The sequence below is a fragment of the Balaenoptera ricei genome, chromosome 8 (assembly GCF_028023285.1).
Source record: "Balaenoptera ricei isolate mBalRic1 chromosome 8, mBalRic1.hap2, whole genome shotgun sequence".
NCBI classification, from domain to species: domain Eukaryota; kingdom Metazoa; phylum Chordata; class Mammalia; order Artiodactyla; family Balaenopteridae; genus Balaenoptera; species Balaenoptera ricei.
In genome coordinates this window covers 104,964,195-104,982,789 of record NC_082646.1, presented here as the reverse complement: position 1 = coordinate 104,982,789, position 18,595 = coordinate 104,964,195, and the positions used below count along the sequence as shown (strand labels likewise).

Below are 18,595 nucleotides of genomic sequence, written 5' to 3'. Positions count from 1 at the left end.
TCAGCCCCTCTCTCAGTCCCCTGTGCTGTGTCCCAGGAGGCTCCGTGGGCCTCCGTTATGGTCCCGGCTTCTTTGGGAAACAGGCAACCACGCTGTGGGCTGGGCTGCGGCCAGGCGGCTGTCACTCACGCAGACTCCGCTGCAACCTGTGGGGGGGCGTGTGTTTCTGCAGAGCGGGGATGACGAGGAGTACCAGCGCATCTACGCCACGAAGATCAAGCCTCGGCTGAAGTCAGAGGATGGAGTGGAAGGGGAACCTGGGGAGACTCAGAGCCGCACCATCACGGTGACTAGGAGGGTCACAGCCTACACCGTGGATGTGACAAGCCGCGAAGGAGCCAAGGACATCGACATCAGCAGCCCTGAGTTCAAGATCAAGATTCCACGGCACGAACTGACTGAAATCTCCACTGTGGATGTGGAGACCCAGCCTGGGAAGACAGTGATCAGACTGCCCTCGGGCTCGGGGGCACTGTCCCCCACCACAGGCTCCACTGTGGACATCCAAGCAGGGTCCATTTCCACTTCAGGACCAGAGCTCCAAGGTGCTGGCCACTCGAAGGTCCAGGTCACCGTGCCTGGGATAAAGGTGGGAAGCCCGGGTGTTAGTGTCAGTGCAAAGGGCTTGGACTTAGGTAGCAAAGGAGGGGTCCAAGTCCCAGGGGTGGACGTTTTGTCTTCTCTTGGGGGTGGGGCAGCAGAGTGGCAGGACCCAGCTCTTGAGAGTGGCAATAATGGGAAAATTAAATTTCCCTCCATGAAGCTGCCAAAATTTGGTGTCTCAACAGGGCTTGAGGGTCAGGCCCCAGAGGCAGGGTTGAGTGTTTCTGCCCCTGAATTCTCTGGGGGGCACAAGGGTGGCAAGCCAGGCTTGACCATTGGCGGGGACATCCAGACCCCTCAGCTAGAAGTCAGTGGTCCCTCTGCCAGTATTAAGGGGCTTGAGGGGAAGCTGAAGGGCCCCCAAATCACTGGGCCATCCCTTGAGGGTGACCTGGGCCTGAAGGGTACCAAGCCACAGGGGAGTTCAAGGGTGGACATCTCCGTGCCCAGAATCGAGGGCAGCATCGCTGGCTCCAGGGTGGAAGTTCAAACTCCTAACGTTGATATTCATGGGCCAGGGGGCAAACTGAATATGCCCAAGGTGAAGGCCCCCAAATTCTCTGTATCAGGTTCTAAGGGAGAGGGAGCTGGCATTGATGTGACACTTCCTGGGGTCTCTGGGGATGTTGGCCTGCCTGAGGTTGCTTCTGGGGGGCTGGAAGGGAAGATGAAAGGTCCTAAAATCAAGACTCCTGAAACGGTTGTTCAGACACCTAAAATCTCCATGCAGGATGTGGATCTGAGCCTCAGGTCCCCTAAACTGAAAGGAGACATTAAGGTTTCCGCTCCTGGGGTTCAAGGTGATGTTAAAGGCCCTCAAGTGGCAGTTAAAGGCGCCAAAGTGGACATAGAGACACCCAGCCTAGGGGGGACCGTGACTGACCCCAAGTTTAGTGGTACTTCTGGGAAAGAAGGAACCTGCAAGATCTCTGTGGCAGACGTAGACTTAAATGTGGCTGCACCAAAGGTGAAAGGGGGTGTGGATGTCATGCTTCCAAAAGTAGAGGGGAAAGTCAGTGTCCCTGAAGTTGATGTCAGAGGCCCCAGAGTGGATGTCAGTGCCCCAGATGTGGACGTTCATGGTCCGGACTGGAACCTGAAAATGCCCAAGATGAAAATGCCCAAGTTCAGCACTCCAGGAGTCAGAGGGGAAGGGCCAGATGTAGATGTGAATCTTCCCAAAGGTGATGTCAGTATTTCAGGGCCCAAGGTCAGTGTGGAAGCCCCAAATGTCAACATAGGGGGCCTGGTGGGCAACCTTAAAGACCCTGATGTTCAGCTGCCTGAAGTGAGTGTCAAGACACCAAAGATCACCATGCCTGATGTAGATTTGCACGTGAAAGGCCCAGAGGTAAAAGGGGAGTATGATGTAACAACAACAAAACTTGAAGGAGAGCTGAAAGGCCCCAAAGTGGACATTGATGCCCCTGATGTGGACGTTCATGGCCCAGACTGGCACCTGAAGATGCCCAAGATGAAAATGCCCAAATTCACTGTGCCAGGGTTCAAAGCAGAGGGCCCCGAAGCGCATGTAAACCTGCCTGCGCCTGATGTGGACATTTCTGGGCCCAAGGTAGATGTCTGTGCTCCAGATGTGAGTATTGAGGGACCAGAGGGGAAATTGAAAGGACCCAAGTTTAAGATGCCTGAGATGAATATCAAAGCCCCAAAGATCTCCATACCAGATGTGGACTTACATTTGAAAGGCCCTAGTGTAAAAGGAGAATATGATGTCACAGTGCCGAAGGTTGAAGGTGAGATTAAAGTTCCTGATGTTGAACTTAAAAGTGCCAAACTGGACATTGATGCTCCAGATGTGGACACTCACGGCCCAGACTGGCACCTGAAGATGCCCAAAATGAAAATGCCCAAGTTCAGCATGCCCGGCCTCAAAGCAGAGGGCCCAGAAGTGGATGTGAACCTGCCCAAGACTGACATTGACGTCGCTGGACCTAAGGTGGATGTTGAACTTCCAGATGTGAATATTGAAGGACCTGAAGGAAAGCTGAAGGGTCCCAAGTTTAAGATGCCTGAGGTGAATATCAAGGCCCCCAAGATCTCCATGCCTGATGTAGATTTGCATATGAAAGGTCCCAAGGTAAAGGGGGAATATGATGTTACAGTGCCAAAGCTGGAAGGGGACCTGAAGGGGCCAAAGGTAGACGTCAGTGCCCCAGATGTTGCAGTTCACAGTCCTGATTGGAACCTAAAGATGCCAAAGATGAAAATGCCCAGATTCACCAGGCCCAGCCTTAAAGGAGAGGGCCCAGAATTGGATGTGAACCTGCCCAAGGCTGATGTCGACATTTCTGCACACAAGGTAGATATTAGTGCTCCAGATCTGAGCCTTGAAGGACCAGAAGGGAAGTTGAAAGGCCCTAAGTTTAAGATGCCTGAGATGCACTTCAAAGCTCCCAAGATGACCCTGCCAGATGTTGACATGGATCTTAAAGGACCCAAAATGAAAGGGAATCTAGATGTGTCTGCACCAAAAATAGAAGGTGAGATGAAAGCTCCACATGTGGACATCAAAGGCCCCAAAGTAGATGTTAAAGCACCAGATGTGGAAGTTCAGGATGCAGACTGGAGTCTGAAAATGCCCAAGATGAAAATGCCTAAATTCAGCATGCCAAGCTTCAAAGGCGAGGGCCCAGATGTGGACGTGAACCAGCCCAAAGCTGACATTGATGTCTCCGGACCCAAGGTGGACATTGAAGCCCCAGATGTGAGCCTTGAGGGGCCAGAAGGAAAGCTTAAGGGTCCCAAGTTTAAGATGCCTGAGATGCACTTCAGGGCCCCCAAGATCTCCATGCCTGATGTGGACTTACACTTGAAGGGCCCCAAAGTCAAAGGGGATGTGGATGTGTCTGTGCCCAAGATAGAAGGTGAAATGAAAGTGCCAGATGTGGACATCGAAGGCCCCAAAGTGGATGTTGATGTCCCAGATGTGGACGTTCAAGGCCCCGGATGGCAGCTGAAGATGCCCAAGATGAAAATGCCCAAGTTCAGCGTGCCCAGCTTCAAAGGAGAGGGCCCTGAAGTGGACGTGAACCTGCCCAAGGCTGACATTGATGTCTCAGGACCCAAGGTGGACATTGAAGCCCCAGATGTGAGCCTTGAGGGTCCAGAAGGGAAGCTCAAGGGTCCCAAGTTTAAGATGCCTGAGATGCACTTCAAGGCCCCCAAGATCTCCATGCCTGATGTGGACTTACACTTGAAAGGCCCTAAAGTCAAAGGGGATGTGGATGTGTCTGTGCCCAAGATAGAAGGTGAAATGAAAGTGCCAGATGTGGACATCAAAGGCCCCAGAGTGGATGTTGATGTCCCAGATGTGGACGTTCAAGGCCCCGACTGGCACCTGAAGATGCCTAAGATGAAAATGCCCAAGTTCAGCATGCCTGGCTTCAGAGGAGAGGGCCCTGAAGTGGACGTGAACCTGCCCAAGGCTGACATTGATGTCTCAGGACCCAAGGTGGACATTGAAGCCCCAGATGTGAGCCTTGAGGGGCCAGAAGGGAAGCTCAAGGGTCCCAAGTTTAAGATGCCTGAGATGCACTTCAAGGCCCCCAAGATCTCCACGCCTGATGTGGACTTACACTTGAAAGGCCCTAAAGTCAAAGGGGATGTGGATGTGTCTGTGCCCAAGATAGAAGGTGAAATGAAAGTGCCAGGTGTGGACATCAAAGGCCCCAGAGTGGATGTTGATGTCCCAGATGTGGACGTTCAAGGCCCCGACTGGCACCTGAAGATGCCTAAGATGAAAATGCCCAAGTTCAGCATGCCTGGCTTCAGAGGAGAGGGCTCTGAAGTGGACGTGAACCTGCCCAAGGCTGACATTGACGTCTCAGGACCCAAGGTGGACATTGAAACCCCAGATGTGAGCCTTGAGGGGCCAGAAGGGAAGCTCAAGGGTCCCAAGTTTAAGATGCCTGAGATGCACTTCAAGGCCCCCAAGATCTCCACGCCTGATGTGGATTTACACTTGAAAGGCCCCAGAGTCAAAGGGGATGTGGATGTGTCTGTGCCCAAGATAGAAGGTGAAATGAAAGTGCCAGGTGTGGACATCAAAGGCCCCAAAGTGGATGTTGATGTACCAGATGTGGATGTTCAAGGCCCCGACTGGCACCTGAAGATGCCCAAGATGAAAATGCCCAAGTTCAGCATGCCTGGCTTCAGAGGAGAGGGCTCTGAAGTGGATGTGAACCTGCCCAAGGCTGACATTGACATCTCAGAACCCAAGGTGGACATTGGAGCCCCAGATGTGAGCCTTGAAGGTCCAGAAGGGAAGCTCAAGGGTCCTAAGTTTAAGATGCCTGAGATGCACTTCAAGCCTCCGAAGATCTCCATGCCTGACATTGATTTAAACCTCAAGAGCCCCAAGGTGAAAGGTGATGTGGATGTTTCTCTGCCCAAAGTTGAAGGGGGTCTGAAAGGGCCAGAGGTTGACATCAAAGGTCCCAAAGTAGACATTGATGTCCCCGACGTGGATGTTCATGGCCCAGACTGGCACCTGAAGATGCCCAAGATAAAAATGCCCAAGATCAGCATGCCCGGCTTCAAAGGAGAGGGCCCTGAAGTGGATGTGAACCTGCCTAAAGCTGACATTGACGTCTCAGGACCCAAGGTGGATGTTGAAGTTCCAAATGTGAATATTGAAGGTCCAGATGCAAAACTAAAAGGTCCTAAATTTAAGTTGCCAGAAATGAATATAAAGCCTCAGAAGATATCCATGCCTGATGTTAGTCTGCATTTGAAAGGCCATAAAGTGAAAGGAGATTATGATGTTACGGTTCCAAAAGTAGAAGGAGAGATTAAAGCTCCTGACGTTGACATCGAAGGTCCAAAAGTTGACATTAATGCACCAGATGTGGGAGTTCATGGTCCAGACTGGCACCTGAAGATGCCCAAGATAAAAATGCCCAAGATCAGCATGCCTGGCTTCAAAGGAGAGGGCCCAGAAGTGGATGTGAACCTGCCCAAGGCTGACATTGACGTCTCAGGACCCAAGGTGGACATTGATGTTCCAGATGTGAATATTGAAGGTCCAGAGGGGAAACTAAAGGGTCCCAAGTTCAAGATGCCAAGCATGCATATACAAACACACAAAATCTCTATGCCTGATGTTGGACTTAATCTGAAAACCCCTAAACTGAAAACTGATGTAGATGTTTCTCTTCCCAAAGTGGAAGGAGACTTGAAAGGTCCTGGAATTGACATAAAAGCCCCTAAAATGGATGTGGATGTTGGTGATATAGATGTTGAATGTCCAGAAGGAAAGCTTAAGGGTCCCAAGTTTAAGATGCCTGAGATGCACTTCAAAGCCCCCAAGATCTCCATGCCTGATGTGGACTTAAACTTGAAAGGCCCCAAAGTCAAGGGGGATGTGGATGTGTCTGTGCCCAAGATAGAAGGTGAAATGAAGGTGCCAGATGTTGAAGTCAGAGGACCCAAAGTAGACATTGATGTCCCAGATGTGGACGTTCAAGGCCCTGACTGGCATCTGAAGATGCCCAAGATGAAAATGCCCAAGTTCAGCATGCCTGGCTTCAAAGGAGAGGGCCCTGATGTAGATGTGAACCTACCAAAGGCTGACATTAATGTTTCTGGCCCCAAAGTGGACATTGATACTCCTGATTTGGATATTGAGGGACCAGAAGGAAAATTAAAAGGTTCTAAATTTAAGATGCCTAAGTTGAATATCAAAGCTCCCAAGATATCCATGCCAGATGTGGACTTGAATTTGAAGGGACCCAAACTGAAAGGAGAGATGGATGCTTCTGTGCCAGAACTAGAAAGTGATCTCAGAGGTCCACAAGTTGATATCAAAGGTCCTAGTGTGGATGTGGAGGTGCCTGACGTTGATCTGGAATGTCCTGATACGAAGTTGAAAGGCCCTAAGTTTAAGATGCCAGACATGCACTTCAAAGCCCCCAAGATTTCCAGGCCTGATGTAGACTTACACTTGAAAGGCCCCAAAGTCAAAGGGGATGTGGATGTGTCTGTGCCCAAGATAGAAGGCGAAATGAAAGTGCCAGATGTGGACATCAAAGGTGCCAAAGTGGACGTTGATGTCCCAGATGTGGACGTCCAGGGCCCCGACTGGCACCTGAAGATGCCCAAGATGAAAATGCCTAAATTCAGCATGCCAAGCTTCAAAGGCCAAGGCCCAGATGTGGACGTGAACCTGCCCAAGGCTGACATTGATGTCTCAGGACCCAAAGTGGACATTGAAACCCCAGATGTGAGCCTGGAGGGGCCAGAAGGAAAGCTTAAGGGTCCCAAGTTTAAGATGCCTGAGATGCACTTCAAGGCCCCCAAGATCTCCATGCCTGATGTGGACTTACACTTGAAAGGCCCCAAAGTCAAAGGGGATGTGGATGTGTCTGTGCCCAAGATAGAAGGTGAAATGAAAGTGCCAGATGTGGACATCAAAGGCCCCAAAGTGGACGTTGATGTCCCAGATGTGGATGTTCAAGGCCCTGACTGGCACCTGAAGATGCCCAAGATGAAAATGCCCAAGTTCAGCATGCCTGGCTTCAGAGGAGAGGGCTCTGAAGTGGATGTGAACCTGCCCAAGGCTGACATTGACATCTCAGGACCCAAGGTGGACATTGAAGGCCCTGATGTTAATATTGAAGGACCAGAGGGAAAGTTGAAAGGTCCTAAGTTCAAGATGCCAGAGATGAACATCAAAGCCCCCAAGATCTCCATGCCTGACTTTGATTTACACCTGAAAGGTCCTAAGGTGAAAGGAGATCTGGATGTTTCTCTGCCTAAGGTGGAAGGTGACCTAAAGGCCCCTGAAGTTGACATCAAAGGCCCCAAAGTGGACATTGATGTTCCAGATGTGGACGTTCACGGCCCAGACTGGCACCTGAAGATGCCCAAGATAAAAATGCCCAAGATCAGCATGCCTGGCTTCAAAGGAGAGGGCCCAGAAGTGGATGTGAACCTGCCCAAGGCCGACATTGATGTGTCAGGACCCAAAGTGGACATTGAAGGCCCTGATGTTAACATTGAAGGGCCAGAAGAAAAGTGGAAAAGTCCAAAGTTTAAAATGCCTGAAATGCATTTTAAGACTCCAAAGATACCCATGCCAGATATTGATCTTAATCTAACAGGTCCAAAGATGAAAGGAGATGTGGATATCACATGCCCCAAGGTAGAGGGAGATTTTAAAGTACCTGAAGTTGACCTCAGAGGCCCCAAAGTGGACATTGATGTCCCTGATGTGGATGTTCAAGGCCCAGACTGGCACCTAAAGATGCCTAAGATGAAAATGCCCAAGTTCAGCATGCCTGGATTCAAAGGAGAGGGCCCAGAAGTGGATGTGAACCTGCCCAAGGCCGACATTGATGTGTCAGGACCCAAAGCGGACATTGAAGGCCCTGATGTTAACATTGAAGGGCCAGAAGGAAAGTTGAAAGGTCCTAAGTTCAAGATGCCTGAGATGAACATCAAAGCTCCCAAGATCTCCATGCCTGACTTTGATTTACACCTGAAAGGTCCTAAGTTGAAAGGAGTTGTAGATGTTTCTGTGCCTCAGGTGGAAGGTGACCTAAAGGCCCCTGAAGTTGACATCAAAGGCCCCAAAGTGGACATTGATGTCCCTGATGTGGACGTTCAGGGCCCAGACTGGCACCTGAAGATGCCTAAGATGAAAATGCCCAAGTTCAGCATGCCTGGATTCAAAGGAGAGGGCCCAGAAGTGGATGTGAACCTGCCCAAGGCCGACATTGATGTGTCAGGACCCAAAGCGGACATTGAAGGCCCTGATGTTAACATTGAAGGGCCAGAAGGAAAGTTGAAAGGTCCTAAGTTCAAGATGCCTGAGATGAACATCAAAGCTCCCAAGATCTCCATGCCTGACTTTGATTTACACCTGAAAGGTCCTAAGTTGAAAGGAGATGTAGATGTTTCTGTGCCTCAGGTGGAAGGTGACCTAAAGGCCCCTGAAGTTGACATCAAAGGCCCCAAAGTGGACATTGATGTCCCTGATGTGGACGTTCATGGCCCAGACTGGCATCTGAAGATGCCTAAGATGAAAATGCCCAAGTTCAGCATGCCCAGCTTCAAAGGAGAGGGCCCAGAAGTGGATGTGAACCTGCCCAAAGCTGACATTGATGTGTCAGGACCCAAGGTGGACATTGAAGGCCCTGATGTTAACATTGAAGGACCAGAGGGAAAGTTGAAAGGTCCTAAGTTCAAGATGCCAGAGATGAACATCAAAGCCCCCAAGATCTCCATGCCTGACCTTGATCTTAATCTGAAGGGCCCCAAAGTGAAGGGTGATGTGGATGTGTCTTTACCAAAAGTGGAAGGTGAGCTTAAAGTTCCTGAAGTTGACATGAAAGGCCCCAAAGTGGACATTGATGCTCCAGATGTGGACGTTCATGGCCCAGACTGGCACCTGAAGATGCCCAAGATAAAAATGCCCAAGATCAGCATGCCTGGCTTCAGAGGAGAGGGCCCAGAAGTGGATGTGAACCTGCCCAAGGCTGACATAGACGTCTCAGGACCCAAGGTGGACATTGATGTTCCAGATGTGAATATTGAAGGTCCAGATGCGAAACTGAAGGGTCCCAAGTTCAAGATGCCAGAGATGAATATCAGAGGTCCTAAGATATCAATGCCAGATTTGGACCTTAATCTTAAAGGCCCTAAAATGAAAGGAGAGGTGGATATTTCACTTCCAAATGTAGAAGGTGATTTGAAAGGGCCTTCTCTTGACATCAAAGGCCCGAAGTTAGATGTAGATGTGCCAGATATTGATATTCATGGCCCAGACGGCAAATTAAAAGGTCCAAAGCTGAAGATGCCTGATATGCATGCAAACATGCCCAAGATCTCCATGCCAGAAATTGACCTGAATTTGAAAGGCTCAAAACTTAAGGGAGATGTTGATGTTTCTGGACCCAAATTGGAAGGTGACATTAAAGCTCCCAAGTTAGATATAAAGGGCCCAGAAGTGGACATTTCTGGTCCTAAGCTCAATATTGAAGGCAAGTCAAAGAAATCTCGTTTTAAGCTTCCCAAATTTAATTTTTCAGGCTCCAAAGTTCAGACACCTGAGGTAGATGTCAAAGTCAAAAAGCCAGATATTGATGTAACAGGTCCAAAAGTTGACATTAATGCTCCCGATATTGAGGTCCAAGGAAAAGTGAAAGGACCCAAGTTCAAAATGCCTTTTCTGAGTATTTCGTCTCCTAAAGTGTCTATGCCTGATGTGGAGTTAAATCTGAAAGGTCCTAAAGTCAAAGGAGACTTAGATGTTGCAGGTCCTAATTTAGAAGGTGATTTTAAAGGACCCAAAGTGGACATTAAGGCACCAGAAGTTCATCTTGATGCACCTGATGTGGATGTTCATGGTCCAGACTGGAATTTGAAAATGCCCAAGATGAAAATGCCCAAGTTCAGTGTGCCCGGCTTAAAAGCAGAAGGGCCAGATATGGCTGTGGATCTGCCAAAAGGAGATATCAACATAGAGGGTCCCAGAATGGACATTGAGGGCCCAGAAATCAATGTGGGAGGTCTAGAGGGAGGCTTAAAAGGTCCCAAATTCAAGATGCCTGATATGAATATCAAAGCTCCCAAGGTCTCCATGCCTGATGTGGACTTACACTTGAAAGGCCCCAAAGTCAAAGGGGATGTGGATGTGTCTGTGCCCAAGATAGAAGGTGAAATGAACGTGCCAGGTGTGGACATCAAAGGGCCCAAAGTGGACGTTGATGTCCCAGATGTGGATGTTCAAGGCCCTGACTGGCAGCTGAAGATGCCCAAGGTGAAAATGCCCAAGTTCAGCATGCCTGGCTTCAAAGGAGAGGGCCCCGAAGTGGACGTGAACCTGCCCAAAGCTGACATTGGTATTTCTGGCCCCAAAGTGGACATTGATGCCCCAGATGTGAATATTGAAGGTCCAGATGCGAAACTGAAGGGCCCCAAATTCAAGATGCCAGAGATGAATATCAAAGCTCCCAAAATCTCCATGCCTGACATTGACTTTAACCTGAAGAGCCCCAAACTAAAGGGTGATATGGATGTGTCTTTGCCAAAAGTGGAAGGTGACCTCAAGGCCCCTGAGGTGGACATCAAGGGCCCCAAAGTGGACATTGAAACTCCTGATATTAACATTGAAGGCCCAGAGGGGAAATTGAAGGGGCCCAAATTCAAGATGCCAGAGATGCACCTGAAGGCGCCCAAGATCTCCATGCCTAACATTGATTTAAACGTGAAGGGGCCCAAGGTGAAGGGTGATATAGATGTTTCCCTTCCAAAGACTGAAGGAGATCTGAAAGGCCCTGAGATCAACATCAAAGGTCCCAAAGTGGACACTGATGCTCCAGATGTGGATATTCAAGGTCCAGACTGGCACCTGAAGATGCCCAAGATAAAAATGCCCAAGATCAGCATGCCCGGCTTCAAAGGAGAGGGCCCAGAAGTGGATGTGAACCTTCCCAAGACCAACATTGATGTGTCAGGACCCAAGGTGGACATTGAAGGCCCTGATGTTAACGTTGAAGGACCTGAGGGAAAATTGAAAGGTCCTAAGTTCAAGATGCCAGAGATGAACATCAAAGCCCCCAAGATCTCCATGCCTGACGTTGATTTGCACCTGAAAGGTCCTAAGGTGAGAGGAGATCTGGATGTTTCTCTGCCTAAGGTGGAAGGTGACGTAAACGCCCCTGACGTTGACCTCAAAGGCCCCAAAGTGGATATTGATGTCCCAGATGTGGACGTGCATGGCCCAGACTGGCACCTGAAGATGCCCAAGATAAAAATGCCCAAGATAAGCATGCCTGGCTTCAAAGGAGAGGGCCCAGAAGTGGATGTGAACCTGCCCAAGGCTGACGTTGATGTCTCAGGACCCGAGGTGGACGTTAGTATGCCAGATGTGGATATTGAAGGTCCAGATGTGAAACTGAAGGGCCCCAAGTTCAAGATGCCTGAGATGAACATCAAAGCCCCCAAGATCTCCATGCCTGACTTTGATTTGCACCTGAAAGGTCCTAAGGTGAAAGGAGATGTGGATGTTTCTCTGCCTAGGGTGGAAGGTGACCTAAAGGCCCCTGAAGTTGACATCAGAGGTCCCAAAGTGGACATTGATGCTCCAGATGTGGACGTGCATGGCCCAGACTGGCACCTGAAGATGCCCAAGATAAAAATGCCCAAGATCAGCATGCCCAGCTTCAAGGGAGAAGGCCCAGAAGTGGATGTGAACCTGCCCAAGGCCGACATTGATGTCTCAGGACCCAAGGTGGACATAGACACTCCTGACATTGATGTTCATGGTCCAGAAGGGAAACTGAAGGGCCCCAAGTTTAAAATGCCTGACCTGCACCTCAAGGCACCCAAGATCTCCATGCCTGAAGTTGACCTGAATCTGAAGGGCCCCAAGGTCAAGGGTGATGTGGATGTTACTCTGCCCAAAGTTGAAGGTGACCTCAGGGGCCCTGAAGTTGACGTCAAGGGCCCCAAAGTGGACATTGATGTCCCAGGTGTGGACGTTCATGGCCCAGACTGGCATCTGAAGATGCCTAAGGTGAAAATGCCCAAGTTCAGCATGCCTGGCTTCAAAGGAGAGGGCCCCGAAGTGGACATGAACCTGCCTAAGGCTGACATTGACGTCTCAGGACCCAAGGTGGATGTTGATGTTCCAGATGTAAATATTGAAGGTCCAGATGCGAAACTGAAGGGCCCTAAATTCAAGATGCCAGAGGTGAACATAAAAGCCCCTAAAATCTCCATGCCTGACCTTGACTTTAACCTGAAGGGCCCCAGAATGAAGGGTGATGTTGATATCTCTCTGCCCAAAGTTGAGGGTGATCTCAAGGCCCCTGAGGTGGACATCAAGAGCCCCAAACTGGACATTGACACTCCTGATATCAATATTGAAGGTCCAGATGGAAAACTGAAGGGGCCTAAATTTAAGATGCCAGAGATGAACATTAAAGCCCCCAAGATCTCCATGCCTGACTTTGACTTAAATCTGAAAGGGCCAAAGGTAAAGGGGGATGTGGACTTTTCACTGCCTAAGGTAGAAGGCGATCTGAAAGGGCCAGAGGTGGACATTGAAGGTCCTGAAGGGAAACTCAAAGGACCCAAATTTAAGATGCCTGATGTCCATTTTAAAACCCCACAAATCTCCATGAGTGACATTGATTTGAACTTGAAAGGACCTAAGATAAAAGGAGATTTGGACACTTCCATCCCTAAACTGGAAGGAGATCTGAAAGGCCCGAAAATAGATGTTAAAGGCCCTAAGTTGGACATAGACACTCCTGATTTTGACATTAATGGTCCAGAAGGGAAACTGAAGGGCCCCAAGTTTAAAATGCCTGACCTGCATCTCAAGGCACCCAGGATCAGTGTGCCTGGCTTCAAAGGAGAGGGCCCTGAAGTGGATGTGACCCTGCCCAAGGCTGACATTGACGTCTCAGGACCCAAGGTGGACATTGATGTTCCAGATGTGAATATTGAAGGTCCAGATGCGAAACTGAAGGGCCCCAAGTTCAAGATGCCAGAGGTGAACATCAAAGCTCCTAAGATCTCCATGCCTGGCGTTGACTTAAACCTGAAAGGACCCAAAGTAAAGGGAGATGTGGATGTTTCTCTGCCTAAGATGGAAGGTGACCTCAAGGGCCCTGAAGTTGATGTCAAGGGCCCCAAAGTGGACATTGATGTCCCAGATGTGGACGTGCATGGCCCAGACTGGCACCTGAAGATGCCTAAGGTGAAAATGCCCAAGTTCAGCATGCCTGGCTTCAAAGGAGAGGGCCCCGAAGTGGATGTGAACCTGCCTAAAGCTGACATTGACGTCTCAGGACCCAAGGTGGACGTTGATGTTCCAGATGTGAATATTGAAGGTCCAGATGCGAAACTGAAAGGCCCCAAGTTCAAGATGCCGGAGATAAATATCAAAGCTCCCAAAATCTCCATGCCTGATGTCGACCTGGATTTGAAAGGATCCACAGGCAAAGGAGATTTCGATGTGTCTGTCCCTAAGATTGAAGGGACTTTCAAAGGCCCAGAAGTAGACCTTAAAGGTCCAGGTCTGGATTTTGAAGGCCCTGATGCCAAACTCAGTGGCCCACATTTGAAGATGCCATCACTGGATATATCTGCCCCTAAAGTAACTGCTCCTGATATTGATTTGCATCTCAAGGCACCCAAAATTGGAGTTTCTGGTCCCAAATTAGAAGGCGGTGAACTGGACCTCAAGGGACCCAAAGTTGATTTAGAAGCTCCAAGCTTAGATGTACACGTGGAGAGCCCAGATATTAACACTGAGGGGCCAGATGTGAAAATTCCCAAATTTAAGAAACCCAAGTTTGGGTTTGGGGCAAAAAGCCCCAAAGCTGACTTCAAATCACCTTCGCTTGATGTGACAGTTCCTGAGGCAGAGCTGAATGTTGAGGCTCCTGAAATTAGTGTTGGTGGCAAGGGCAAGAAAAGTAAGTTTAAAATGCCTAAAATTCACATGAGTGGTCCTAAAATTAAGGCCAAAAAACAAGGATTTGATTTGAATGCTCCTGGGGGTGAGATTGATGCCAGTCTCAAGTCTCCTGATGCAGATGTCAACGTTGCAGGGCCGGATGCCTCACTTAAAGTCGACATGAAATCTCCCAAGACCAAGAAACCTATGTTTGGAAAAATGTACTTTCCAGATGTAGAATTTGACATTAAATCACCTAAATTTAAAGCTGAAGCTTCCCTCCCTGGCCCCAAAATGGGGGGTGAAATCCAGGCACCTGACCTGGATATTTCCTCACCAGGGATTAATGTGGAAGGTCCTGACATCAAGCTGAAGGCTCCCAAGTTCAAGGTGCCAGGTGTGGATGTGTCAGGGCCAAAAATAGAGGGCGACTTGAAAGGCCCCAGGGTGCAAGCAAACTTGGATGCATCTGACATCAACATTGAAGGCCCAGATGCTAAAGTCAAAGCACCGTCATTCAGCATTTCTGCCCCTCAAGTCTCCATCCCTGATGTGAATGTTAACTTGAAAGGACCAAAGATAAAGGGTGATGTCCCCAGTGTGGGACTGGAAGGACCAGATGTAGATCTGCAAGGTCCAGCATCGAAAATTAAGTTCCCCAAGTTTTCAGTGCCCAAGATCGGCGTCCCTGGTGTGAAGATGGAGGGTGGGGGAGCTGAGGTCCAGCTGCCCTCTCTAGAAGGAGGCTTGAGCGCACCGGATGTTAAGCTTGAAGGGCCCGATGTGTCTCTGAAAGGGCCAAAAGTAGACTTGCCTTCAGTGAACCTCTCTGCGCCGAAAGTCTCTGGACCTGACCTTGACCTGAACTTGAAAGGACCAAGTTTGAAGGGAGGCCTGGATGTATCTGTTCCCAGCATGAAGGTGCATGCTCCCGGGCTTGACCTCAGAGGTGTCGGTGGAAAGGTGAAGGTGGAAGGTGATGGTGTGAAAGTGCCTGGAATCGATGCCACAGCAATGCTTGACGTCGGTGCGCCGGATGTGACCCTGAAGGGACCAAGCCTGCAGGGAGACCTGGCTGTCTCTGGTGACATCAAGTGTCCTGAAGTATCAGTAGGTGCTCCTGATCTAAGCTTGGAGGCACCTGAAGGTGGTATCAAACTTCCTAAGATGAAGCTGCCCCAGTTTGGCATCTCCGCTCCAGGGTCCGACTTGGACATCAGCGTCAAGGGGCCACAAGTTGCTGGAGAACTAAAGGGGCCCGGCATAGATTTGAACCTCAGAGGCCTGAACCTGAAAGGGCCTCAGATCTCTGGCCCTCAAATCTCAGCACCAGATGTGGACTTGAACTTGGAAGGACCAAAAGTAAAAGGCAGCCTCGGGGCCAGTGGTGAGATGAAAGGCCCCACGGTTGGAGGAGGTCTTCCGGGCATCAGTGTTCAAGGCCTAGAAGGAAACCTCCAAATGCCTGGAATTAAGTCATCCAGATGTGAGGTGGAGCTGCCAGGTGTGAATGTGAAACTCCCAACCGGGCAAATTTCTGGTCCTGAAATCAAAGGTGATCTGAAAGGTTCAGGAATGGGTTTCCACGGGGCCTTTCCTGACATTGGCATGAAAGGGCCTTCATTTAACGTGGCATCTCCTGAGTCAGATTTAGGTGTCAGCTTGAAGGGCCCGAAAATCAAAGGAGGCATGGACGTTTCAGGGGGTGTCAGTGCCCCAGATATCAGCCTGGGCGAGGGGCATGTGAGCGTCAAAGGTTCCGGGGTAGAGTGGAAAGGACCCCAGGTCTCCTCTGCTCTCAACTTGGATGCACCTAAGTTTGCCGGAGGACTTCATTTCTCAGGACCAAAGATAGAAGGAGGTGTCAAAGGAGGCCAGACTGGACTTCAGGGTCCTGGGCTGAGCGTGTCTGGGCCTCAGGGTCACTTGGAAAGCGGATCTGGAAAAGTAACATTCCCCAAGATGAAGATCCCCAAGTTCACCTTCTCTGGCCGTGAGCTGGTTGGCAGAGAAGTAGGGGTGGATATTAACTTCCCTAAAGCGGAGGCCAGTGTCCAGTCTGGTGCCGGAGAGGGCGAGTGGGAAGAGTCTGATGTAAAACTTAAAAAGTCCAAAATCAAAATGCCCAAGTTCAGCTTTTCCAAACCTAAAGGGAAAGCTGGTGTCACCGGCTCACCGGAAGCATCCGTTTCAGTGTCCAAAGGTGACCTGAAGAGCTCCAAGGCCAGCCTAGGCTCTCTGGAAGGAGAGGCAGAAGTCGAAACATCTTCGCCCAAAGGCAAATTCTCCTTATTCAAAAGCAAGAAGCCACAGCACCGCTCAAATTCCTTCAGTGAAGAAAGGGAGCCCTCTGCATCTTCTACCCCTCCGGGAACTTTGGAGTTCGAAGGTGGGGAAGTGTTGCTGGAAGGCGGGAAAGTCAAAGGGAAACATGGGAAGCTGAAATTTGGTACCTTTGGTGGATTGGGGTCAAAGAGCAAAGGTCATTATGAGGTGACTGGGAGTGATGATGAGGCAGGCAAGTTACAGGGGAGTGGAGTGTCCTTGGCCTCTAAGAAGTCCCGACTGTCATCTTCTTCTAGCAGTGACAGTGGGACTAAGGTTGGCATCCAGCTTCCCGAGGTGGAGCTGGCAGTTTCCACAAAGAAAGAGTAGCAGGTTTCCGTGTGTGTGTGTGTGTGTGTGTGTGTGTACATATATGTATAAAAATACATCAGCCTTGGGTGTGTTTGTATATAAACTCCAAAGAGAAACACGCCAACAGCCTCAGCAATAACGCAAACATCTGGCCTCTGGCAGGGGCAAGCGCTGAAAAGCCAACCGCCTTTAGGCGCCTCCTGGAGCTTTACGGATAGGTAAAGAGTTCTAAGTTCTTCGTCCAGCCCGTGTGCAGAGTCAACAGTATTTGCCTTAAGATTTCTGTTTTTTTTTTTTTTTTTTTTGCATCGAACGCTGAGAGCTCCTGTTTACTAAGCAAGCTTTTGTGTTTATTATCCTCATTTTTACTGAACATTGTTAGTGTTGGGGTCATGGAAACCCACTTTTTCATTGTAATGACTTTTGGGGCTTATGTTAGTAAGGGTGGGGGGTGGAGAAGGCAGTAGAGGGGGGCCAGACCTTCATTTCTCCTACCGTCGGATCTACTCAAACAGGAAACACCCAAAGATGGCTGCGAGGAGCCGCCAGGCAGGGCGTGTGGGTGTTTCTAGAACTCTTTAGCGTTGCTTTTTCTTCCCCAGGGGTGGCGGTCCCAGCCCGTTTGGTGCTCACAGGTGAGAGGGAATTTAGAATCTGTTTGCAAATTAGCCAACCCACCAACTCAACACGAGGGCCTTCCATTCTGTGTGTTGTAAGAGAAATGTTTTCTTTGTGATCGCCACGTTCCTGATATTAATTCTGATTTCTTTTAACCAATGTTATCGTGATTAAGAAAATTTCCAGCACTTTAATGGCAAATTAATTGAGAATGTAAGAAAATTGATGCTGTCAAGGGCAAATAAAGCTGTTTATTAACCCGGATGTCCTGGGCCTTTTCTATTCTGTGATGGGAGGACGAGGCTTAGGGAGGCTGCCCATCCAGCCCTGACAGGTCAGACTGGGTCCGCTCAGGGGCATTGCTAGTTGCATTAGTGGGTAATGGGAGGGATTCTTTGCTTCTCGATTCTCATGGTGAGGCTGGTTGCACCACTGCTGAGAAATCAAGAGAGGCTGGGCACACTGGCAGCCCGAGCCCCAGGACCTGCCCACCAATTTGGCATCCTCAGATAGGAATATATGATTCAGAAATGGTTCAGACATGAATGGAAACAAAGGCCTATTGGAATGGCAGAAAGGGATCTGGCCGTGGGTCACAGGCCTGCCAGCTATTCCGAACTTGGCTGTAGGTTTGCTGGCTGGCCTCGTTACCTGCCCTTCTGGGCCTCAGTTTCCTCTTCTTTGAAATAAGGGTGCTGATCTCGAATTACATGTGTTTCTGGTTCCTTCTAGTCCTTGTGAGCGCTAAACTTTATGAAAGATCTCTTCTGACAGAAGTCCCCTCCCCCACCGTTTTTTTTTTTTTTTGGCCTTCCCCTGGCAGCATGCAGGATCTTAGTTCCCCGACCAGGGATCGAACCCACGCCCCCTGCATTGGGAGCACAGAGTCTTAACCACTGGACCGCCAGGGAAGTCCAAAAGTCCCCTTTTGATTTCCAGCTCTGTAGACAATACACAGTGGGGGGGGGGCCTTCTAGAAACTGGCTTCTGATGTTGGTCATTGCTGGGCAGAGGGCAGTGCCTTCTTAGGCCAAAATGATAGAACCAAGCTCATCCCCCTTGCCATTCCCCAGAGCTGCTTCCTTTCTGCCAGTGGAAGCAGCTCTGTACCTCTCCCATCAGCCCTGGAGCGGAGATACCAGCTCCAACCCCCTCCTGCCCTCTCCAGAGCCAGCTTGTCTGCGGGTCTCAGCGCAGCACCTGCCCTTGCTTGGATTTCAGACGGGCCTTTGCCAGCTTCATCCACTCCCACCTCAGCCAGCAGAGCCTGTGTCCCTGGGGGGGGTTTGGAGCTCACGGGTGGCT

General features: G+C 49.8%; 1 protein-coding gene across 3 annotated transcripts in view; it reads left to right on the top strand.

Annotated features, from left to right (window-relative positions):
• The window catches only part of AHNAK (AHNAK nucleoprotein), a 102,181-nt gene that overhangs the window by 11,904 nt on the left and 71,682 nt on the right, over window positions 1-18,595 (top strand). Inside the window, exon 5 of one of the 3 annotated variants that reach the window (XM_059931766.1) lies at window positions 173-17,554. The exons of the other annotated variants lie outside the window; for them this stretch is intronic. Coding sequence (XP_059787749.1) covers window positions 173-16,690 — 16,518 coding nt within the window. The 3' untranslated portion in view covers window positions 16,691-17,554. Of the gene's footprint in view, window positions 1-172; window positions 17,555-18,595 lie in introns of those variants that run through there. 3 annotated transcript variants of the gene reach the window in all.